This window comes from Procambarus clarkii, chromosome 50 (genome assembly GCF_040958095.1).
Source record: "Procambarus clarkii isolate CNS0578487 chromosome 50, FALCON_Pclarkii_2.0, whole genome shotgun sequence".
NCBI lineage: Eukaryota > Metazoa > Arthropoda > Malacostraca > Decapoda > Cambaridae > Procambarus > Procambarus clarkii.
In genome coordinates, this window is record NC_091199.1 from 13,715,028 (window position 1) to 13,740,172 (window position 25,145).

The window sequence follows — 25,145 nt, forward strand, 5'->3', positions numbered from 1 at the left end:
AGTGTTGTACTCATTCATATAAGGGGTTACGAATGCATTTTCTAATTCTAATATATCTACTGTATAATTAGGATAATTATTGTATAAGTAATTACTGTATAAGTATATCTACTCCATAAGTAGGATACATCATTAAAATATTGCGATGAATAGAAATATACACGAGGAGAAACAGAGGCAAAGGTCAGGGGGGAGAGAGAGAGAGAGAGAGAGAGAGAGAGAGAGAGAGAGAGAGAAGGAAAGGTAACAGGAAGATTGATATATTGTAGTTATAATTGGTGTTTTATTCTGTTTTGAATCCCTGTTCTGTCCATCCTTTGCTCAACAGGAACGTCATTATTCTGTTCTAACTGCCGTTATCCCTCCATGACAGGTCAACGGGAACGTCATCTACGGACGCTGTCATCTCAATGCCTCCAGCATCTTCAAGGGCATCCCCGGCCCCAGTGTCAAGATCATCGTCCTCAGGTAAGGCCAGCCTCCACACCACTTCATCTTTAGCCATCATTAGACTCATCAGAATCATTAGCCATCAGGCTCTCAAGTACTCGCCTCGTTCGTCGTATTTGTAACGGAATCATTACCACTCCGTTATAAATGCGACGTTTTATACCTCAAATTGACGCGCTGGTTAAAAGTTAGTCAATGGATTAGTTTGCCGGATTGACTGGGTTCGTACCTTTATAGTTTGGGAGAAACTGTTGCATTTATTACGGAGGGATGAATCGTATCTTAGATATGTACGTGACGATCAAGTAGATGAGTAGATGTGTTCAGTTAAGGCTATGGGTAGATTAGTAGACGCCTCAGTTTGGATATGATTATAGGAAGCAAGTGTTTCCAGTTATTCAGCTTTGAGGTTATTAATGTAAAGTGCGCGAGTGGTGGTCTGCGTCCGCGATTCACAGTCCAGCGACCCGTGTTCGAATCCTTGATGAGATAGAAATATACACGTTCTTTCATCTGACGCCTCTGTTCACCTGGCAGTAAAACAGTAAATATATAGTATTTTGTGTGTGTGTGTGTAAATCAGGAAAAATAAACTCATGATTAAAAATGTGACAGTGACAGACCACGGAAGAAGAACTGAAACAGGAATTTCCTCAAGTACTTTCGTATATTAAAACATCTTCAGAAGGAGTGATTTACAGGTCAAGTATTGGACATATATAGGCAGGAGAGAATGGTGGAGTGAGGTGAGGTACAATGACAAATGAATGGGAATTAGGTGGACACAAATATGAGCCGCACAAGAACTGCAGAAGGCCTATTGGCCCATCCTATGCAGCTATCCATACCCACCAACAGGTCCACACATGGATAATAATAGCATAAGATGGTAAATATTTACAATGAATTAGTGAGACAAATGTGTATCAATGATCCTACTCAAATCGCCCTTTAATTGATCTATCAAAAATGGATCTAAGTTATATAAACCGCTGCTAATGTTCAAATTACTTTCTTTTGTAATTTGTATCAAAGCAGATTCAATTATGTTTCTGTTATAAGTGTTTTTACAATTCGTTATTGAAGAAGCCATCTCCCAATCAATTTGGTGAGCATCTTCTGACAGATGAACAAACAAGGCATTAGACAATTGGCCATGTCTTACAGAGTATTTATGTTGTGAAATTCTACATTTCAAATCTTTAGATGTTTGCCCAACATAGAACTTATTACAGTCTTTACAAGGCATTTTATAAATGACACAATTATCACTACGAGGGCTGTTTCTAACTAATAGCTTACCAACAGTATTTTCGTAGCTAAACAATACATATATATTAAAAGTTTCAAGGCCTTCATAATATTCTCAAACCCAGAGAAATATGGTAAACATAACACATTCTTTGGGCGAATTTTTTCACTGCTTATATAATTATAATATGTACGACGTGCTTTGCTACGGCAAACTTCCAAAAAACTCAGTGGGTAACAAAGCTTGATACATATATCAAAGCTTGACATATAGATTATATATATATATATATATATATATATATATATATATATATATATATATATATAAAATGTGTGTGTGTGTTTGTATGCCGTACCTAATAGAACCACACTACTTGGCTTAGTATGCAAGGCCTGATTTGCCTAACAGGGATTTTCGTTATTTCCAAAAACATCTTTACAAATTAATAAATTGGCTCATTCCAATTAATAATGTAATATTAAAAACATGAATTACAGACATCGTTAGGATAGGTTGGGATAGGATAGGATAGGTTAGGTTAGGATAGGTTAGTGTACGTCCATACTCCCAGAGATCCAACCCATCCTGCTATTTATGTAGTATTTACAGTAACTATGTGGACCATCGTACATATATTGACGTAAAAGGTAATTAGAAAGTCAAAATCTATACTATTAAATTTGCACAAAACCGGAAAAGTTCTTTTTAATGATGTTGCAAAGACAAACTAACCTTCCTAGGCCTAATAAACGCCATCCTAGGCCTAATATAGAACATACATATGTGCTATATTATCCCTAGGAAATATTTAACGTTAGGTTTTTAACTTTATATTTTTGGTCTGGACTGAAAAGTGAATAGTACCAAATTCTACTATATAATAGTTCATTACGTCTATGTACAGGAGGATGGGTTGCCAGACCTTAAGTGCCAGACCTTAAGTGCCAGACCTTAAGTGCCAGATCTGAAACGCTAGCGAGGGCTCCCTCTTAACTAGGGGGTAGGCCCTCACAGCGCCTTGGGAGTCACGTGACCTCAGCTCACGCCCTGATTGGTTGATAGACACACATTTATATAGTTATATTAATGCGTGTATTAGACAGCTGTTACGGGCTGCTTCCTCCGTGTGTGTGTGTGTGTGTGTGTGTGTGTGTGTCTGTGTGTCTGTGTGTGTGTGTGTGTGTGTCTGTGTGTGTGTGTGTGTGTGTGTGTGTGTTGTGTGTGTGTGTTACTCTTAAGAAATATTCCGCCCAGACCGCTCACCTTCGTGACAAACGACTGACATGGCGCCTTGTAATATCCCCCCTGACTCGCCTGTGTGTTCAGTCTTCCCAGATGAAAGTCTTAATTGGTCTCACGCAGTTTACTGTATATGTAAAAAAAAATTGTTTTATTTTTTATACAGAAAATTATCACTAAAAACTACGTTAACATAATAAAAATAACTAAAATAATACGTCAATAGAAAATAAAGATTTTTTTGAAAGAAAAACTCTTCCTCTCACATTAATATTAAAAAAAAAAGGTCTTAACATTTACAATTTTCCAGAATAAAAAATATTTCGTCGTGCTCTCAGAATTACTTGTCTGGATTTTGAATATATTTTAAATTACCTCTTTTTGTATTATCATTTTTTTTAACCCCGCAGGAAGAAGACGGGTCTGCAGGAGATGGCCATCAGGCCCGTGACACAGTTCCCTGTCTCCTTGGAAGACGAGGTGAGTACACCGACAGTAATTTTGTCCTGCCTGGATGACTGACGAGCCGGGAGAGGGTGAGCTCGTGGGGGAAGAGGGGGAAATAATGAGGGGAAAATGCAGGCGATGAGTCACAATAACGTGGCTGAAGAATATTGACCAGACCACACACTAGAAGGTGAAGGGACGACGACGTTTCGGTCCGTCCTGGACCATTCTCAAGTCGATTGTCATAATAGACTTGAGAATGGTCAAGGACGGACCGAAACGTCGTCGTCCCTTCACCTTCTAGTGTGTGGTCTGGTCATCAATGAGGAGAAAATAATAATGCTACTTGAACAAATCCATAAGGGCCGTGATGAGGGTTCGAAATTACACCCGGGAGGATCCCAGACGCTGCATTAGTCGATTAGGCCGCGGCATGTTCGAGTGGTAAGTTCGAACCCTCATCGCGGCCCTTGTGGATTTGTTCATTTAATGCGTCACGCTATTGTGATTTCTGTGTGAATAATGCTTCTTGTGTAAGATGAATAATAAAACATAAAATAAGTAATGGATCATGTGGAATTACACACGTAAGCCACATTAGGAAGAGGAAGAACGTAAAATAATCGAGAGGATGTGGAAATAAAGAGAATGATTTCTATTCGTGGTAGGCGGAGAAGTTGGGTTCTAGACTACTCGAGTTAATGAGGGAACAAAAAGTCATAATATTCATAAAGTGTTTTTATTCACATCTCTGTTACAGCAGCTTCCATCCTACAAACATGAATATTTTCCCTTTTATTTGTTGGCTTGTTATTCAAACCAAGTTATGGAATAGTTGTATTATAAAAGATATACTATTCAACATTTTTAGAACTGTCTGAATGTGAGCTTCAAAAATTTGAGGTTTATTAAGTGATAAAATGGTCAAGGAATTGTGGGTAACGGGCAGGAAGAACTTTTATTAAGAATTTGAACTTCATTATGGTAAGTTTATTTTTAAGTCTTTGAGACTTTTATATATATATATATATATATATATATATATATATATATATATATATATATATATATATATATATATATATATATATATATATATATATATATATATGGACCCAGTGGAAGACGAAACAGTGCGATTTTAGCTTTTAGAGGGCCGGGGGGGGGGGGTTGCTATTATGAAATGTATATATTTTTTTTGTATTTGTGGAAATTTATGACGCTGTTGAACACACAATTTTTCGTGACTCGTTTCAGTGAAGTAAATAAATGAGTATTTCTCGTGAGTTTTATCTGTATCTTGAGTTTTATCTATATCTATTATTCATTATTATCACTGGAATATGTCATCTGGGCAAATCTACTTGACTCCATCAAAAATCTACTTCATATACAAGTCTACCGCCACTGTGTAGATAATTTATGCTGTTTAGTATGGAATTTCGAAAGTAGTTTGATAATTGACTTCGCTACAGGCTTTACTTAGGTGAATTAATTGGTGCTTGTTTATTTAAATTAATTTATTATTTATTTAAATAAATTTAGACTCTTCGTTACCCCTCTCTTACTAGTAAGATGTCTAGTATATTAGAAGATTGAAGGAAACACACACACACACACACACACACACACACACACACACACACACACACACATATATATATATATATATATATATATATATATATATATATATATATATATATATATATATATATATATATATATATAATATAATATATGTGTGTGTGCGCGCGCGCACTATGGGGCCAGGTACCCGGTGGTGCCCGGGGTAGTCTCTCTCTCTTCCCCAATCCCCCATTTCACCCATCATCTTGCATCTTTTCCCTCCTTCCCTCCCTTTCTTCCCCTCTTTTCCCCTTTCCTGCCCCCTCCCCTCTTATCTCCCCTTACCTCTACCCCCCTCCACTCTCATCTCCCCTTCTTTCCTACCTTCCCTTCTCCCCCCAATCTACCTACCCTCTAACCCAGGGGTCTCCAAACTATGGCCCGCGGGCCACATCCGGCCCGCCACATAATTTCATCCGGCCCTCCAAACAAATCCCTGTGTGGTGGCCTTGAAAAAATAATTATCGTACGAATGGCATCGCAGAATTATTCAAAGCTGGGGCTGCTGACTGGTGGCGCTCAACCCGAGTCAGTTTTCCTCTCTCTCGATAGTGTGACGCACAGATACTAATACTGGTAGGTATGTGTTGTGCATTACAACCAATCAGTTGTGTATAACTGTATATTGTGGGGATGGAGGGCGAGTAGGGCTTCGCTGCTTCCGTTTCAGGGAGCACAAACACTGTACAATATTCTTTTCTCTGTACTTTGACAATGCCTTTATCTTAGTTAAACAAAATAGCAATTTCATTTTTTATTCCTCCGGCCCGCATAAATATGGGAAATATATAATGTGGCCCTTACATTGAAAAGTTTGGAGACCCCTGCTCAAACCTAACTGTCAGCCATTTCCCATCTCTTCCCCCCCTATTTTCTAACGACCCCCCCCCCATAGCCCCTATTTCCCCCCTGGTATGTCCCCGCCTGTTCCCCTTCCTTCTCCAGGAGGCGGAGAAGGAAGAACGCAATTTGCTTGTGACCCCTAACTACATCTAACCTAACTACAGCTAACTACATCTAACCTAACTACCGCTAACTACACCTAACCTAACTACAGCTAACTACATCTAACCTAACTACAGCTAACTACATCTAACCTAACTACAGCTAACTACACCTAACGCAGTTTGCTTGTTACACCTAACTACAGCAAGCATTCAGTTTAATTTACTTCTCTGCCAAATTTCAAATATTGATCCCAAAGTATTTTATCTAATATTTCCCAATATTACTATGTTATTCGTCTAATATTTACGTAATATTTCATTTCCAGTGTTCCTGATTTTTTTTTTTTTACATTTTATTCAGTTCTCAAGAATTATCAGTATTTTGTAGTATTTCTCCGGGTTTTCTCTAGTATTTCTGAGCATTTCTTGAACATTTTTTAAGTATTGCTCTATTTCTGAGCATTTCTTGAACATTTCTTAAGTATTGCTTTATTTCTGAGCATTTCTTGAACATTTCTTAAGTATTACTCCATTTCTGAGCATTTCTGCAACATTTGTGAAGAATTTGGTGAGCATTTGTGGTGTTGGGAGAAGTTGTGGCCTTATAGCGACAAGTTGGGTCGACCAGCCCCAACTTGACGCCGCTGGCAAACTTCCTTCATTTATTGGTTTCTCTTGAGTCATAGGTCACACGTGTGTGTGTGTGTGTGTGTGTGTGCGTGTGTGCGTGTACTTTTATTATTTTACTCGTTTCGTTTATCTGCCACTCTTTCCCTCTCTCTTTCCCTCTCCCTCATCCTCTCTCCCTCATCCTCCCTCTCCCTCATCCTCTCTCCCCTTCTCTTGACGCAGTTGGTCAGTCAAAGTAATAAAATATAACAAAGACCCAAATAGACTAATAATAATAATAACCAAATATTAATAAAATATTAAAACCGTTACAAAACTTCCCTTTTCCAAACGCTGGCAAAGTTTGCCGATTATTCGAACACGAATACTAAACCAGGCAGCCATGATTGTATAATTACTGGGACTAATCATGGTGGTTAGGTTGTAATCATGGTTGAGCAGGTATCAAGCAGGTGGTCAAGGTTTGTTTATTTCCATCGATTTGTTGACCAACATTTGAATGACTACGCATGGGAAAAAGCCCAACCACTTGGGCTGAATGGTAGAACGACGGTCTCGCTTCATGCAGGTCGGCGTTCAATCCCTCGACCGTCCACAAGTGGTTGGGCACCATTTCTTTCTCCCCGTCCCATCCCAAAACCTTAACCTGATCCCTTCCATGTGCTATATAGTCGTAATGGCTGGGCGCTTTCTCCTTATAGATAGTTCCTTCCTACCTACGCATGGGAAACTGTGCCCAAACCCGTATAACATGACAAAACTATGTAAACACACATCTTGCATTCAAAATGTTCTTAAAAGAAATACTAACAACTAGGTGGGTACATTACAGGTGGTGGTTGTCGATAGTTTAATGGCTTCGTAATGATCCTTCACGGTGGTAATTTTGGAGGATGCGATTACATAGTTGCCATGTACCTTACCTTGAGGTGTTTCCGGGGCTTAGCGTCCCCGCGGCCCGCTCCTCGACCAGGCCTCCTGGTTGCTGGACTGATCAACCACGCTGTTGGACGCGGCTGCTCGCAGCCTGACGTATGAATCACAGCCTGGTTGATCAGTATCCTTTGGAGGTGTTTATCCAGTTCTCTCTTGAACACTGTGAGGGGTCGGCCAGTTATGTCCCTTATGTGTAGTGGAAGCGTGTTGAACAGTCTCGGCCCTCTGATGTTGATAGTTCTCTCCCAGAGTACCTGTTGCACCCTCTGCTTTTTAACGGGGGTATTCTGCACATCCTGCCATGTCTTCTGGTCTCATGTGATGTTATTTCTGTGTGCAGGTTTGGGATTACCCCCTCTACTATTTTCCACGTGTAAATTATTATGTATCTTTCCCGCCTGCGCTCTAGGGAATACAGATTTAGGCTCTTTAGTCGGTCCCAGTAGTTTAGATGTTTTACTGAGTAGATTCTAGCAGTAAAGGATCTCTGCACGCTCTCCAGGTCAGCAATTTCTCCAGCTTTGAAAGGGGCTGTCATTGTGCAGCAGTACTCCACTCTAGAGAGCACTAGCGTCTTGAAGAGTATCATCATCGGTATAGCATCTCTAGTGTGAAAGGTTCTTGTTATCCAACCTGTCATTGTAGAGCCTTAATACTTTATAATGCAGTCAAGGCTCCTTGCACTTATGTGGGAATATTGCCTCCTTGGTCATATAATTTAGTTTGGTTTCTGCTATTGCTATAATATCTGGTTGTTTTATCACTACGCTGGAACTTGGGGTTTTCAATATAATCGCTTTACTGTTTTATGTTGTTTAATGTATAAACAGGAGACAGTGAATGTACTATGGAATATGTATCATGTACATAATGAGTCAATTGAGGTCAAGCTGGCGTTAAATTACTTGTTTGATTTATATCGTAGTGGTTCTTTGCAAGTTACTGGTTGTTAGTTCAAGTTAATAGGTCAGCTCAAGTTATTTGTTGTTCTGCCCACGTTACAAGTTGTTCAGCCCAAGTTGCAAGTTGATTTGCACAAGTTACTAGTTCCATCCAAGGAAGCATGGAGCCTTCGACCCAAGTTACTAGTTGTTGTTCGACCCAAGGTACTAGTTGTTCCACCCAAGTTATTAGTTGTTCCACCCAAGTTATTAGTTGTTCCACCCAAGTTACTAGTTGTTCCACCCAAGTTACTAGTTGTTCCACCCAAGTTATTAGTTGTTCCACCCAAGTTATTAGTTGTTCCACCCAAGTTACTAGTTGTTCCACCCAAGTTATTAGTTGTTCCACCCAAGTTATTAGTTGTTCCACCCAAGTTACTAGTTGTTCCACCCAAGTTACTAGTTGTTCCACCCAAGTTACTAGTTGTTCCACCCAAGTTACTAGTTGTCCGACCCAAGTTACTAGTTGTTCGACCCAAGGTACTAGTTGTTCCACCCAAGTTACTAGTTGTTCCACCCAAGTTACTAGTTGTTCCACCCAAGTTACTAGTTGTTCGACCCAAGGTACTAGTTGTTCCACCCAAGTTACTAGTTGTTCCACCCAAGTTACTAGTTGTCCGACCCAAGTTACTAGTTGTCCGACCCAAGTTACTAGTTCAGTCCAAGTTACTGGCCGCTCGGGCCAAACGTGGACTAAGCCAGCGAACACTGGTGCAGATCCAACGACTCGCAGTGTTCGTTTTCACACAAAGGTCAGCCAGTCGTAGAGCGTGTTTTGTATTTTGTTTCCCTGTGTGCTCAATAGAACACCTGTGTGCTCAATAGAACACCTGTGTGCTCAATAGAACACCTGTGTGCTCAATAGAACACCTGTGTGCTCAATAGAACACCTGTGTGCTCAATAGAACACCTGTGTGCTCAATAGAGCACGAGACACCTTGTGTGTGGAGGTGGAGTGTGTGTGTGGCTCTGGTTTCACACCTGTTTCTTTTTAGAGTGGTGAGGGGGGAGGGAGGGAGGCCTATGGAATGCAATAATGTCTACAAAGGCTTCGCTGTTTGCTCGTGGGGGGTGGGGACAGGTGTGTGTGTGTGTACTCACCTAGTTGTGCTTGCGGGGGTTGAGCTCTGGCTCTTTGGTCCCGCCTCTCAACTACATGGTGTACAGGTTCCTGAGCCTATTGGGCTCTGTCATATCTACACTTGAAACTGTGAATGGAGTCAGCCTCCACCACGTCACTGCTTAATACATTCAATTTGTCAACTACTGTCACTAAAAAAATTCTTTTTAATATCTCGTGTGTGTGTGTGTGTGTGTGTGTGTGTGTGTGTGTGTGTGTGTGTGTGTATTCTATAAAGCATTTTGAGTTGCGATCAAATAATTTCATTTGCAGTTTTCATTGCTAAAATTACCGTTCTTGCACCCTCTAATTTTTTTCCCAAGGATGATTAAAAAAGTACTATAAGGAGAGTTGGTCTCTCTCTTTCCCAGTCACAGAGTTATGCAGAGTCAAGCTCTCGTGTCTAGTGGAAACGTTTTAAATTGTCACACTTAAGTGTTGAGGCTTTCACGGCCGGCAGGGTGAGAGGAGGGTGAGGGGGGGGAGTGGAGGAAGGGTGAGAGGAGGGGGGAGGTGGAGGCAGGGTGAGAGGAGGGAGATGGAGGCAGGGTGAGAGAAAGTGGGGGGGGGTGTGGAGGGTCGATAGTGTGTAGAGTAAGGGTGAGGGAGGGACTCTTGTATCAGGGGGTGGAGACAAGAGAAGAGGGGAAACGAGAGAGGGGAGGGGAGGGGTTGGGGGTATCTGGTTCTTCTCCCCCATTACCCCTCTTCCCAACACCACTGTTGATCTCAGTAAGCGATCCCAGGCGGGTTGTCATCACTTTATCCCATTTTCTTACTTGTCTCCCCCTTTTCCCTCTCTCACTTCTCTTCTTTATCTTCATCTTCCTTCTTCCTCGCCTCTTATGTCTCCACTTTCCCTCCATTCACTATTTCTCTTCCAGTGTCCCCGATGACGATATTCCCGCATTCACATCGAATAGAGAAGACGTTTCCAGAGAGGAACAGAGAAAAGGGGAGAGGGAGGGAGGGAGAGAGAGGGAGAGAGAGGGAGAGAGAGAGACAGAGAGAGACAGAGAGAGAGAGAGAGAGAGAGAGAGAGAGAGAGAGAGAGAGAGAGAGAGAGAGAGAGAGAGAGAGAGATGGAGGGGGGGGGGACTGGGTTGGACATGTGTAATTAAGTGATGAATAGGAGGCCAGGTAGAAGTGAAAGGAGTGCATGGATGGATTAATGAATGGATGGATGGATGGGGGTCACGATTGAGTGACAGTGGTCGTAGACAGGGGAGGGGGAGGGGGGGGGGGGTTGCTGGAGGACGGGAACTAGTGAATTAGCATCTGGCAGGTGTGTGTGTGGATCAGGGTGCAGGTGTGTGTGTGGGGGTGGGGGGTGGAGAGAGCGACGGTCTCGCTTCATTCAGGTCGGCGTTCAATCCCCGACTGTCCTGCAAGTGTTTGGGCACCATTCCTTCCTCCCGTTCCGTCCCTAATCCTTATCCTGATCCCTTTCCAGTGCTATATAGTCGTAATGGCTTGGCGCTTTCTCGTGATAGTTCCATTTCCTGTCCGAACTCTCTCCCTTCCTCTCATTATATATATATATATATATATATATATATATATATATATATATATATATATATATATATATATATATATATATATATATAATATATAAACACAAGTGTTACTGTCTTATCTATAATAATGTGTGATGGGCCCACCGACAGTAGTGCCGCCTCACTGTCCGGACACTTCGACAAATGGCGGGAACTGTCGCTGTAAACACCATTTTTAAATCGGGTTACCATGGCAACCGTCAGGTGTTTCCCCTCCAACTTGCAAACGTCACTGGGGTTCGGAACCCCTCTCGGAGTGGCTTCCCTTCCCTCCCCCCCCCCTCTTCCCGCCCCTCTCCCCCTTCCATCCCTTCCTCCCTTCCATACTTCCCTTCTGTTCCTTCATACCTCCCTCCAATTCCTGCCTTCTTCCGCTTCGTCTCATAATTTCCTCAGATCCTCCTTCCCTCCCCCCCCCCCCCCTCATGTAACAATTCCTTATTCTTGCTCTGTCGCTTTATTCTTTTCGTTCTTGCCTCCTCTCTCCATCCATTCCTCTTCCACCTCCCCCCACCCTATCTCCCCTCCTTTACGGTTTCCTTTGCTTCCCCCCCCCCTCCCTGTCCAACCAGGTCGGTGTTCAATCCCCGACCGTCCACAAGTGGTTGGGCACCATTCCTTTCCCCCCGTCCCATCCCGAACCTTTATCCTGACCCCTTCCCAGTGCTATATAGTCGTAATGGCTTGGCGCTTTCTCATTATAATTTCCTCCCTCCCTAACCTCCACTAACCCCTAACCCCCCTAACTTCCCCCTAACCCCCTTTCTGCTTGGGAAGGGGGTCGAGTGAGGTATTTCCGTCTACAGGAGTCTGTGGTATGTGTCCTGCCGGTTTTCTCTCACCTCCAGCTCCCGTTTTCTATACCCACTTCACCCTCCCCTCATCCTTGGGACCCTCCCCTCATCCTTGGGACCCTCCCCTCATCCTTGGGACCCTCCCCTCATCCTTGGGACCCCTCCCCTCATCCTAGGGACCCTCCCCTCATCCTAGGGACCCCTCCTCTCATCCCTGGGACCCTCCCCTCATCCTTGGGACCCTCCCCTCATCCTTGGGACCCTCCCCTCATCCTTGGGACCCCTCCCCTCATCCTAGGGACCCCTCCCCTCATCCTAGGGACCCTCCCCTCCTCCCTGGGACCCTCCCCTCCTCCCTGGGACCCTCCCCTCATCCCTGGGACCCTCCCCTCATCCTTGGGACCCTCCCCTCATCCTTGGGACCCTCCCCTCATCCTAGGGACCCTCCCCTCATCCCTGGGACCCTCCCCTCATCCTTGGGACCCTCCCCTCATCCTTGGGACCCCTCCCCTCATCCTAGGGACCCTCCCCTCCTCCCTGGGACCCTCCCCTCATCCCTGGGACCCTCCCCTCATCCCTGGGACCCTCCCCTCCTCCCTGGGACCCTCCCCTCCTCCCTGGGACCCTCCCCTCATCCCTGGGACCCTCCCCTCATCCCTGGGACCCTCCCCTCCTCCCTGGGACCCTCCCCTCCTCCCTGGGACCCTCCCCTCATCCCTGGGACCCTCCCCTCCTCCCTGGGACCCTCCCCTCATCCCTGGGACCCTCCCCTCATCCCTGGGACTCTCCCCTCATCCTTGGGACCCCTCCCCTCCTCCCTGGGACCCTCCCCTCCTCCCTGGGACCCTCCCCTCCTCCCTGGGACCCTCCCTTCATCCCTGGGACCCTCCCCTCCTCCCTGGGACCCTCCCCTCCTCCCTGGGACCCTCCCCTCCTCCCTGGGACCCTCCCCTCCTCCCTGGGACCCTCCCCTCCTCCCTGGGACCCTCCCCTCCTCCCTGGGACCCTCCCTTCATCCCTGGGACCCTCCCCTCCTCCCTGGGACCCTCCCCTCCTCCCTGGGACCCTCCCCTCCTCCCTGGGACCCTCCCCTCCTCCCTGGGACCCTCCCCTCCTCCCTGGGACCCTCCCCTCCTCCCTGGGACCCTCCCCTCCTCCCTGGGACCCTCCCCTCATCCCTGGGACCCTCCCCTCATCCCTGGGACCCTCCCCTCCTCCCTGGGACCCTCCCCTCAACCTGTCCTCCTACAAACAACGTCGTTTTTCGCTCGTTTGCGTTACATAAGGCCAAAAAATAAATTGTCTTTCTTGAAGATGGAAGCGGCTGGCGAAAGTGACATACTGGCCCGTTTTCTGTTGTGGGTCCTCTGGTAGGTTAGGATAAGCGCGCTTTAGTACCACAGTTTTTTGACGTTGGGAAACCCTTAGGTGGTGGCCCACTCTTTTTTTTTATTATTATTATTATTATTATTATTATTATTATTATTATTATTATTATTATTATTATTATTATTATTATTATTATTATTATTATTATTATAAAGCTTCTTTCTTCTTCCCGTCAACTACTACTCTTCTCCCCATCTACACTACCCATCTACTACTTTCCTTCTACTACCCCGTCTACTTCCATTTTTCCTCTCCCGTTTACTGCTTCTATTTTCCATCCCTTCCCACTCCCTTCCCTTTACCATTTCTTTTTCTCTGCCCTTTCTTAGAAATACACGTACGTCTCCGGTATTGGAGGTGGGGTGGGGGAGGGGGTAGTGACGGGGGAGGGGGGGATGGATGGGGAACCTCGTGTGTTAAAAAGGACACACATTCCTGAAGCAGACACGGTCGACATATTTCCTGGGTAATAGCAGGTGGGAGGAGGAGGAGGGAGGGGCCGAAGGAGCAATTTCTACAGCGCTGCAAGGATCTTGCTCCTTTTGACGCTAGGGAAACACTACAAAATTTATGAACATATAACAACGGAGAACGCGTACAAAACTCAGTCAAATCATAACATAGAACGAAAAAGCAATGTAAAGGATTTGGGTGTACTCATGTCGGAAGACCTTACCTTTAAAGAACACAATAAAGTAGCCGTCACAACTGCAAGAAAAATGACAGGTTGGATAACAAGAACTTTTCACACTAGAGATGCTATACCGTTGATGATACTCTTCAAGACGCCAGTGCTCTCTAGAGTGGAGTACTGCTGCACAATGACAGCCCCTTTCAAAGCTGGATAAATTGCTGACCTGGAGAGCGTGCAGAGATCCTTTACTGCTAGAATCCACTCAGTAAAACATCTAAACTACTGGGACCGACTAAAGAGCCTAAATCTGTATTCTCTTGAGCGCAGGCGGGAGAGATGCATAATAATTTACACGTGGAAAATAGTAGAGGAGCTGGTCCCAAACCTGCACACAGAAATAACACCACATGAGACCAGAAGGCATGGCAGGATGTGCAGAATACCCCCGTTGAAAAGCAGATGTGCAACAGGTACTCTGAGAGAGAACTCTATCAACATCAGAGGCCCGAGACTGTTCAACACGCTTCCACTACACATAAGGGGCATACCTGGCCGACCCCTCACAGTGTTCAAGAGAGAACTATCAACATCAGAGGCCCGAGACTGTTCAACACGCTTCCACTACACATAAGGGACATAACTGGCCGACCCCTCACAGTGTTCAAGAGAGAACTATCAACATCAGAGGCTCGAGACTGTTCAACACGCTTCCACTACACATAAGGGACATAACTGGCCGACCCCTCACAGTGTTCAAGAGAGAACTATCAACATCAGAGGCCCGAGACTGTTCAACACGCTTCCACTACACATAAGGGACATAACTGGCCGACCCCTCACAGTGTTCAAGAGAGAACTATCAACATCAGAGGCCCGAGACTGTTCAACACGCTTCCACTACACATAAGGGACATAACTGGCCGACCCCTCACAGTGTTCAAGAGAGAACTATCAACATCAGAGGCTCGAGACTGTTCAACACGCTTCCACTACACATAAGGGACATAACTGGCCGACCCCTCACAGTGTTCAAGAGAGAACTATCAACATCAGAGGCCCGAGACTGTTCAACACGCTTCCACTACACATAAGGGACATAACTGGCCGACCCCTCACAGTGTTCAAGAGAGAACTATCAACATCAGAGGTCCGAGACTGTTCAACACGCTTCCACTACACATAAGGGGCATAACTGGCCGACCCCTCACAGTGTTCAAGAGAGAACTATCAACATCAGAGGCCCGAGACTGTTCAACACGCTTCCACTACACATAAGGGACATAACTGGCCGACCCCTCACAGTGTTCAAGAGAGAACTATCAACATCAGAGGCCCGAGACTGTTCAACACGCTTCCACTACACATAAGGGACATAACTGGCCGACCCCTCACAGTGTTCAAGAGAGAACTATCAACATCAGAGGCCCAAGACTGTTCAACACGCTTCCACTACACATAAGGGGCATAACTGGCCGACCCCTCACAGTGTTCAAGAGAGAACTTGATAAACACCTCCAAAGGATACCTGATCAACCAGGCTGTGACTCATACGTCAGGCTGAGAGCAGCCGTGTCCAACAGCCTGGTTGACCAGTCCAGCAACCAGGAGGACTGGTCGGAGACCGGGCCGCGGGGACGCTAAGCCCCGAAATCATCGCAAGGTATAGAAAAAATAATGGAAAAAGTACTGTAAAAAGCGTTTAAAATAACGTATATGTTTATGTATTGTGTCAGTCAGAGGTTTGGGGCCTGATGCTCGTGGCTAGCCACACCAAACTTTGCAAGGTGGTTGGCGATTGTATGGCGAATGTCATAAGGTGATTGGGGGTCGACCACCAAGCCGTTCTGTATGTTGGATTGGAAATAACAAGTGTTATAAAGTCTGAAATGTGACCCAGATTGTTCATAATGTTTTCTGACTTCTAGGTTATTATCGATATTGAATCAGTGTTGATAACGTTGAATTTACGGCAAAAATGTTAGTTCACCGTCGTTAACGGTGATTTAACATCTGTTGGACGGCTCAAAGCTTGTTTACGGCCGCTATAGGTAAATACTCCTGTACATAATGTTAGGTACACAACCAAGACGGTCTTCACGCAGATTGTCGAGGACGACGATGATACCGTGCCGGAAAAAAAGTAATTAGTAACAGTTGATTGACAGTTGAGAGGCTGGCCGAAAGAGCATAGCTCAACCCCCGCAAGCACAACTAGGTGAATACACACACACACACACACACACACACACACACACACACACACACACACACACACACACACACACACACAGTCCCAATATACAAAAAGGGTGACAGACAAGTACCAGTGTCCTTAACTTGTATATTATGCAAGGTGATGGAGAAGATCGCGAGAACAAACCTAGTAACACATCTGGAGAGAAGGGACTTTGTAACACGTTACCACCATGGGTTCAGGGAGGGTAAATCTTGCCTTACAGGCTTAATAGAATTCTACGATCAGGTGACAAAGATTAAGCAAGAAAGAGAAGGGTGGGCGGACTGCATTTTCTTGAACTGTCGGAACGCCTTTGACACAGTACCGCATAAGAGGCTGTATATAAATTGGAGAAACAGGCAGGAGTGACTGGTAGGGTGCTCCAGTGGATAAGGGAGTACCTAAGCAGTAGGAAGCAGAGAGTTATAGTGAGGGGTAAGACCTCAGAGTGGCACCAGTGGAGTCCCACAGGGTTCTATACTCGGTCCTATCCTGTTTTTGATATACGTAAATGATCTCCCGGAGGGTATAGACTCATTCCTCTCAATGTTTGCTGTTGATGCCAAAATTATGAGAAGGATTAAGACAGAAGAGGACTGCTTGAGGCTTCAAGAAGACCTAGACAAACTGAAGGAATGGTCCAACAAATTGTGGTTAGAGTTTAACTCAAGCAAATGTAATGAAGATAGGTGTATGGAGTAGGATGCCAGATACAAGGTATCATTTGGGAAATAAATTTCTTCAAGAGTCAGAGAGAGAGAAAGACCTGGGGGTTGATATCACGTTAGACCTGTCCCCCGAAGCCCATATCAAGAGGATAACAGCAGCAGCATATGCCAGGTTGGCTAACATAAGAACAGCATTTAGAAACTTGTGTAAGGAATCATTCAGAACTATGTATACCACATATGTCAGACCAATCCTGGAGTATGCAGCTCCAGCATGGAGTCCACATCTCGTCAAGCATAAGACTAAATTGGAGAAGGTTCCGAGTTTTGCCACCAGACTAGTACCCGAGCTGAGAGGTATGAGCTACGAGGAGAGACTACGGGAATTAAACTTCACGTCGCTGGAAGACAGAAGAGTTAGTGGGGACAGGATCACCACATAAAAGATTATCAAAGGAATTGATAGGATAGATAAAGACAGTTTAACACAAGGGAGCACACGCACTACGGGACACAGGTGGAAATTGAGTGCCCAAATGAGCCATAGAGACGTTAGAAAAAGACTTTTTCAGTATCAGAGTAGTTAACAAATGGATTGCATTAGGAAGTGATGTGGTGGAGGCTGACTCCATACACAGTGTCAAATGTAGATATGATAGAGCCCAGTAGGCTCAGGAACCTCTACATCAGTTAAGTGGCAGTTCTGAGCAGGACCAAAGAGCCAGAGCTCAACCCTCGCAAGCACAACTAGGCGTGTACAATTAGTGATTCATTAGATGATGTGCGTGACATATGATCGCTGAAGGTAAGGCCAGTACCTGGATGGGTAACCAGACAGCCTCGCCCAGGGCCAGGTTTACTTCTCTTGCATTTTGTTATAAATATTGTGGCCAGACGAGTCTTTGTTGAAGCTTCGGCATTGTCTTTATCACGCCTCATCCCCAGGATCACCATCCCTGCGGCCCGGTCTCTGACTAGGCCTCCTGCTTGATGATCTGGTCAGCGAGGTTTATAAACGCCGCTGTTCTCAGCCTGACGTATATATCACAGTCTGGTGGATCAGATGTCGTTTGGAGGCGTTTGTCGAGTTTTGAACACCGTGTCAGGTCGCCTAGTTATGCCCCTTAGGTGCAGTCTGGCGCCTTTATTGAGGTCAGGTTGCGGAGGTCACTCTGAGGTGCTCATTAGTGTGCAAGGTGCGGCAAGAGTGTAGGGGGGGGGAGGCTGGGTGTGGGGGGGGGGAGCTGGGTGGGACGGGTGAGCTGGGTGGGACGGGTGTGGGTGTATGATAGACGGGGTCGTTCATTTGGGCTGGCTCTGTCTGTCAGGTTGTGTGTGGGTGTGTTGGATGGACTTGTTCTGACTGACTGACTGACTGTCAGGCCGGGTCGCTGATAGACTGTTGATGAGAGCGGCCACTCCTGACCCCGGAGGCTTGACCACCTCACCCAGTAGTTCATCTTAGTAACTTCAGGGTAACTTCAGACCGGAGGCGCCAAGGTTCATCAAGAGACACACAATTCTGGGGTTCAGGGTTCGATTTATGGCTGCCATGGTAGGTTAGCCTAGACCTTTTTTTTTTTTTTTTTGGGGGGGGGGGAGTAAAGAGGAAGGAGAGGCATAGGTGAAGGGAAGTATAGAAGTGGGAAATACAGTGAGAGGTATGAAAGCAGGCGGGCTGTCCGCCTTGCTGACACCATGTGTGGGTATTGGCAGCTAAGCTAAGCTGGCTCCCTCTTGTCAGGGAGCTGTGAGTCACGGGACTGTTTTGGAAAATGGTGCTGGAAGGTGGGGAGGGGGGGGGGGGTTATGGGGCAGTGGATGAAGGGGGCGCTTGTTGGGAGGGACAAATGGTGGCAGGATTTGTGTTGATGGGGAGGATAATAATTGAGCTGTTAGCTCTTGGACCCAGATTTTTTGTCCGTTTGTTGTCTTATGTAGGGAACCGGTGGCTGAGCGGACAGAACACTGGACGCGGGATCCTGTGGTCCTGGGTTCGATTCCGGGCGCCGGCGAGAAACAATGTGCAGAGTTTCTTTCACCCTGATGCTCCTGTTACCTATCAGTAAATAGGTACCTGGGAGTTAGTCAGCTGTCACGGGCTGTTTCCTGGGGGTGGAGGCCTGGTCGAGGACCGGGCCGCGGGGACACTAAGCCCCGAAATCATCTCAAGATAACCTCAAGATGTACTGATTCTCGACCTGTATTATCTATCATATCTATTGCATGTCTCACATATCCCCAAGATGCAGCCCACGACAGCTGTCTAACTCCCAGGTACCTATATATGCATACATTTGGGTGAACAGAGGCATCAAGGGAAAGAAACTGCGTATTTGTTAGTCTCGGCCTGAAATCGAACCCGGGTCCTTTGACTACGACTCCTGAGCGCTGTCCTTGAGGGCGAGTGTGTGTGTGTGTGTGTGTGTGTGTGTGTGTGTGTGTGTGTGTGTGTGTGTGTGTGTGTGTGTGTGTGTGTGTGTGTGTGTGTGTGTGTACTCACCTAGTTGTGCTTTCGGGGGTCGAGCTTTGGCTCTTTGGTCCCGCCTCTCAACTGTGTGTGTGTGTGTGTGTGTGTGTACCATTTGTGCCTGCAGGATCGAGCTGTGAGCTCTTGGCCCCCACCTTTCAAACCGGCGGTTGTCTACTTACCAAATTATGAATAAAGTTCGCGTTTACAAAAACAAACATTCTAACATCCTGTGGCTCATTTGTGTTACCATTCCGTGTTGTTCTGTTGGTGTCCAGTGAGAGAGAGAGAGAGAGAGAGAGAGAGAGAGAGAGAGAGAGAGAGAGAGAGAGAGAGAGAGAGAGAGAGAGAGAGAGAGAGAGAGAGAGAGAGAGAGAGCGAGCACACGCACGCACGCACATCCGAATCTTGCATGTATATTTAAGCTATACACAAAGCCACTCAATATAGCATCAGCTCACTATACCGTCACCACTCACAGCTCGGCAGCCGCCCACTCAGCTATTATGTCAGATAGCTGATAGTCTACCCTAGACTATCTAGGGTAGACTATCTAGGGTAGATTCTCTAGGGTAGACTCCCTAAGGTAGACTCTAGGGTAGACTGTGGGCGCCATCTTCCCCACCACACCAGGCCAGGGGTGGGGCCATATATATATATCTCCCGGCCAAGTCATGTGTACACAGTGACCAGTTGGGGGGGGGGCGGAGGTTTACGCGCGCTCGTGTTAAAAATGATTTTTTTGAAAAAAGCAAACAGCTTTGTTATCATTCTCTCTCCTTTATGTTTGTCGTTTAGGAGATTAATGGGCTAGTGAAGGGCTGAGGAATCTTGGGGGGCGGGGTGAGGGAGAGAGTGGGGTGTGTGGGAGAGTGGGGTGAGGGGAAGAGTGGGGAGTGTGAGGGAAGAGTGGGGGGTGTGAGGGAGAGGGGGAGAGGTTCAGGAAGCTGTTCACGGGCTTAGTGTTTCTGTCATTGAAGTGTTTGATAACACTTTATTGACTCGCCCTGCTCTCTCCTGGGGGAGAGGTGGGAAGGGGGAGACAGAGAGAGAGTGAGAGAGAGAGGGAGGGGGGGGGAGAGTGTGAAGTAAGAGTTGGAGAGTGCAGGTACTTGACACCCCCCCCCCCCCTGTGGTACCTGTACCTCACTGGTACCGTTTTGATACATATACTGTTTTATTGTATACCGCTTTGTTATCTCTCTCTCTCTCTCTCTCTCTCTCTCTCTCTCTCTCTCTCTCTCTCTCTCTCTCTCTCTCTCTCTCTCTCTCTCTCTCTCTCTCTCTCTCTCTCTCCTCTCTCTCTCTCTCTCTCTCTCTCTCTCTCTCTCTCTCTCTCCTCTCTCTCTTCTCTCTCTCTCTCTCTCTCTCTCTCTCTCTCTCTCTCTCTCTCTCTCTCTCTCTCTCTCTCTCTCCTCTCTCTCTCTCCTCTCTCTCTCTCTCTCTCTCTCTCTCTCTCTCTCTCTCTCTCTCTCTCTCTCTCTCTCTCTCTCTCTCTCTCTCTCTCTCTCTCTCTCCTCTCTCTCTCTCCTCTCTCTCTCTCTCTCTCTCTCTCTCTCTCTCTCTCTCTCTCTCTCTCTCTCTCTCTCTCTCTCTCTCTCTCTCTCTCTCTCTCTCGTCCGCTCCTCCCCCACCTTACTGCCGTCTTAACAAACCAAACAGCTGTATGGCCATTGACCAGAAATAGGCCGGTGACTGAGCGAACAGAACACTGGACGCGTGATCCTGTGGTCCCGAGTTCGATCTAGGGCGCTGGCGAGAAACAATGGGCAGAGTTTCTTTCACCCTGATGCCCCCTGTTACCTAGCAGTAAATAGGTACCTGGGAGTTAGTCAGCTGTCACGGGCTGCTTCCTGGGGGTAGAGGCCTGGTCGAGGACCGGGCCGCGGGGACACTAAGCCTCGAAATCATCTCAAGATATAATACGTATCCGTGGTTACCCTGCCATGTTTTCGGGGCTCAACGTCCCCACGGCCCGGTCCTCGACCAGGCCTCCTGGTCGCTGGACTGGTCAACCGCTAGTGCGCATATAAGGACACGTGGTACATATGGAAGACACCATTTCGTGGCAACTGGTAAGCCGCAGATCACATTCCGCGAACAAAGACTTCCACGTGGGAATTAGATTGGTGTCGTCGTTGGCGGCCCTGGGGCTCTGAGGGCCGTCTGGTGGCCGTGTGTGTGTGTGTGTGTGTGTGTGTGTGTGTGTGTGTACTCAGCTGGTTGTGCTTCCAGGGGTTGAGCTCTGGCTCTTTGGTCCTGCCTCTACTGTCAATCAACAGGTGTACAGGTTCCTGAGCCTACTGGGCTCTATCATATCTACATTGTAAACTGTGTATGGAGTCAGACTCCACCACATCACTTCCTAGTGCATTCCATTTGTTAACTACTGACACTGAAAAAGTAATTTCTTTTTGAAAAAAAAAGTTCCTGTGGCTCATTTGGGTATTCAGTTTTCACCTTTGTTCCATTGGTCACGAACCACCTGTGTTAAACAGTTTTTCTTTATCCACACTAACAATTCCCCTGATAATTTTATAGGTCGTGATCATGTCTCCCCTAACTTCTGTCTTCCAGTGTCGTGAGGTTCAGTTCCATTAATCTTTCCTCATAGCTCATTCCTCTCAGCTCGGGGACTAGCCTGGTGGCATACCTCTGAAGCTTTTCTAACTTCAGTTTGTGTTTGACTAGATGTGGACTCCAGGCTGGAGTTGCACATTCCAGCATTGGTCTCACATACGAGGTAAACAAGGATCTGAATGATTCCTTACACAAGTTTCTGAAGACGGTTCTTATGTTTGCCAACCTTGCATACGCCGCTGATGTTATCCTTTTGACGTGGGCTTCAGGGGAAGGTCTGGTGTGATATCAACAACCCAGATCTTTTTCTCTTCCTCACTCCTAAATGATTTCCTCTCCCAGGTGGTACCTTGTTTTTGGCCTTCTGCTCCCTGCGCCTATCTTCATCACTTTGCACTTACTCGAGTTAAACTCCAGTAGCTATTCCTTCAGTCTGTCCAGGTTATCCTGTAGTCTCTTGCTGTCCTCCTATGTCTTAACCCTTCTCATAATTTTAGCATCATAAAGCATTGAGAGGAATGAGTCTATGCCTTCTGGAAAATCATTCACGAATATCAGAAACAAGATAGGTCCGAGTACAGAGTCCTGTGGGACCCCACAGGTGACTTCACGCCAATCTGAGGTCTCACACCTCACTGTCACTCTCTGCTTCCTATTGTTTAGGTACTCTCTTATCCACTGGAGCACCCTATCACATACTCCAGCTTGTTTCTCCAACCTACGCAACAGTCTCTTATGGGGTACTAAGTCAGAAGCTTTTTGACAATCCAAGAAAATGCAGTCTGCCCATCCTGTTCTTTCTTACTTGTTGCTTGGTCATAGATTTCTATTAAATCTGTGAGACACGACTTGCCCTCCCTGAACCCATGCTGGTGACAAAGTCCCTTCTCTCCAGATGTGCTACCACGCTTTTTCTCACGATCTTCATCACCTTGCATGGTATACAAGTTAAGGACACCGGCCTGTAGTTTAGGGCCTCCTGCCTATCCCCCTTTTTGTAGATTGAGACTACGTTAGTTGTCTTCCAACTGTCTGGTAGGTCTCCCGTTTCCAGTAACTTGTTACTGGAAACCAGAGGGCGCACATCCTAACCCTTATCCTAATCTCTAGTGCCCTTATCCTAACCTCCCTAGGCCTAATACACGATATCTGAGGCCTAATATAGTACACATGTGTGCTATACTAGGTCTAGGAATATTGAAGTTTGGTTTTTAGCTTCATTTATTTTACAATAATTCCTCACTAGTCAGTATACTACTATCTAAAAGCTAAGAACGTACGAAATCGTGACTATTAACGATAGTCACAATAGGTACTAACTAAACAGTAGGATTGTTTGGAGTATAGAGAGACAATCAGTGCCAAGGGGTGCTTCTCTCAGCCCCCTCGTTTATCCGGCATTATTCGTACTAATACATTCCTTTATCTTCCCCAATAGGCAATTATCCAGTCCTTTGGCGTTTGATAGTTTTGTGTAAAATTCAAATATAGTTTTGACCATTGAATTAAGAGTCAATTTACCTTATGTCAATTTTTTTCTATGCCCCAAAATTATATAGTGGAGTGATTATTTAGACCCGATTTTTTATTTTAATATTTATGCTAGAAATTGAATTTTCAAATCAGGAGCTTTGATCTTTTTATATATATAATTTGGTGACTTTTTTAAAGGCTCTCATCTAATTAAGGTTGCTCGCTCGCTCTCATCTTGACTGGCGACCCTGGGGAGTGGAGACATGGTGAGGAATATAGTGGGATAATGAGAGAGATAGTGAGACATGCAGGGGGGAGAGAGAGATAGTGAGACATGCAGGGAGAGAGAGAGAGATTGTGAGACATGCAGGGGGAGAGAGAGAGAGAGATAGTGAGACATGCAGGGAGAGAGAGAGAGATTGTGAGACATGCAGGGGGAGAGAGAGAGAGATAGTGAGACATGCAGGGAGAGAGAGAGAGAGATAGTGAGACATGCAGGGAGAGGGAGGGAGGGAGAGAGAGAGAGAGAGAGAGAGAGAGAGAGAGAGAGAGAGAGAGAGAGAGAGAGAGAGAGAGAGAGAGAGAGAGAGAGAGAGAGAGAGAGATTCAGGGAGGGGGAGAGAGAGAGAGAGACATGGAGAGAGAGAGTGAGATAGATAGTGAGACATGCATGGGGGGGGGGAAGAGAGAGACATTCACGGAGAGAGAGATAGTGAAACATGCATGGAGAGAGAGATAGTGAAACATGCATGGAGAGAAATATAGTGTGTTAATAAGGTATACAGTGAGAGATAGTGAGAAACTACTCTGCTTGGACCACTTTTGTGTTGAATAATGCCAGTGCAATATGGGCCTACCTCACCCTAGCAAGAGGAGGTAGAACATCTTGGGCAGGGTCAGTGGTATATCAAGTATATACGCACGCACGCACGCACGAGCGAACGCAAAGAGTTTAGTCCAAAATATGTCAACATTAATATCGTACTCGTGATTGACAACTTTACCTTTGAGTATCCGTGCGTGCAGCTGACCTGCTTCACCCTTGGAGCGCTGGTTGAGGAATGATGCGGAGTGCAGGAGGAGAGGAATGCTCATTGCAGTATGAGGGAGAAGTACTGTGAGGGGCTCTTACAGTGAGGGGGCTCTTATAGTGAGGGGCTCTTACAGTGAGGGGGGCTCTTACAGTGAGGGGGCTCTTACAGTGAGGGGATCTTACAGTGAGGGTGTAAGGCCTGTGGCTGTGATCAAAGTATAAGGTTAATGTATGGTGGGAAGGTAGGGGAATGAAGTAGGATAAGCGGTTGATGTGGGTTATAAGGGAGGGTTTGTTAGGCTAAAAGGGGGGGCTAGGGGGGACTAGGGCTGTCCACTTTAGAGCCAAGGGGGCATAATGGTGGGGGGGGGGGCTTCAGGGGTATGTCATCAATGAAGGACAAAAATGGAATGTTAATTTCATAGGTGGAAAAATGTGACAAATTTTGTTTCATGCAGAATGGGAAGTCGACCTTTGTTTGTACAACATTTGTCAGTTATGGTACAGCATGTAGGAAGAAAGGCAGGCAGGTAGATAAGTTCATGAAGGTAGATAAACCAATCGTAGACTTTGTAGACAAAGATGAGATACTCTCCTTGTTTTGCTGAGATTCAGATAATGTTGATGCTCGCATCCCGTCTTGTTGACATTTGTCAGCTGATCCAACCATGTGCGTACCCCAGTCAGCTGTTGCTCACTTACCCACATTGTTGAC

General features: G+C 45.9%; 1 protein-coding gene across 1 annotated transcript in view; it reads left to right on the forward strand.

Moving 5' to 3' along the window:
* The window catches only part of LOC123748468 (multiple PDZ domain protein), a 1,300,933-nt gene that overhangs the window by 1,142,101 nt on the left and 133,687 nt on the right, over positions 1 to 25,145 (forward strand). Inside the window, 2 exon segments of the mRNA XM_069303573.1 lie at positions 374 to 468; positions 3,355 to 3,424. Coding sequence (XP_069159674.1) covers positions 374 to 468; positions 3,355 to 3,424 — 165 coding nt within the window.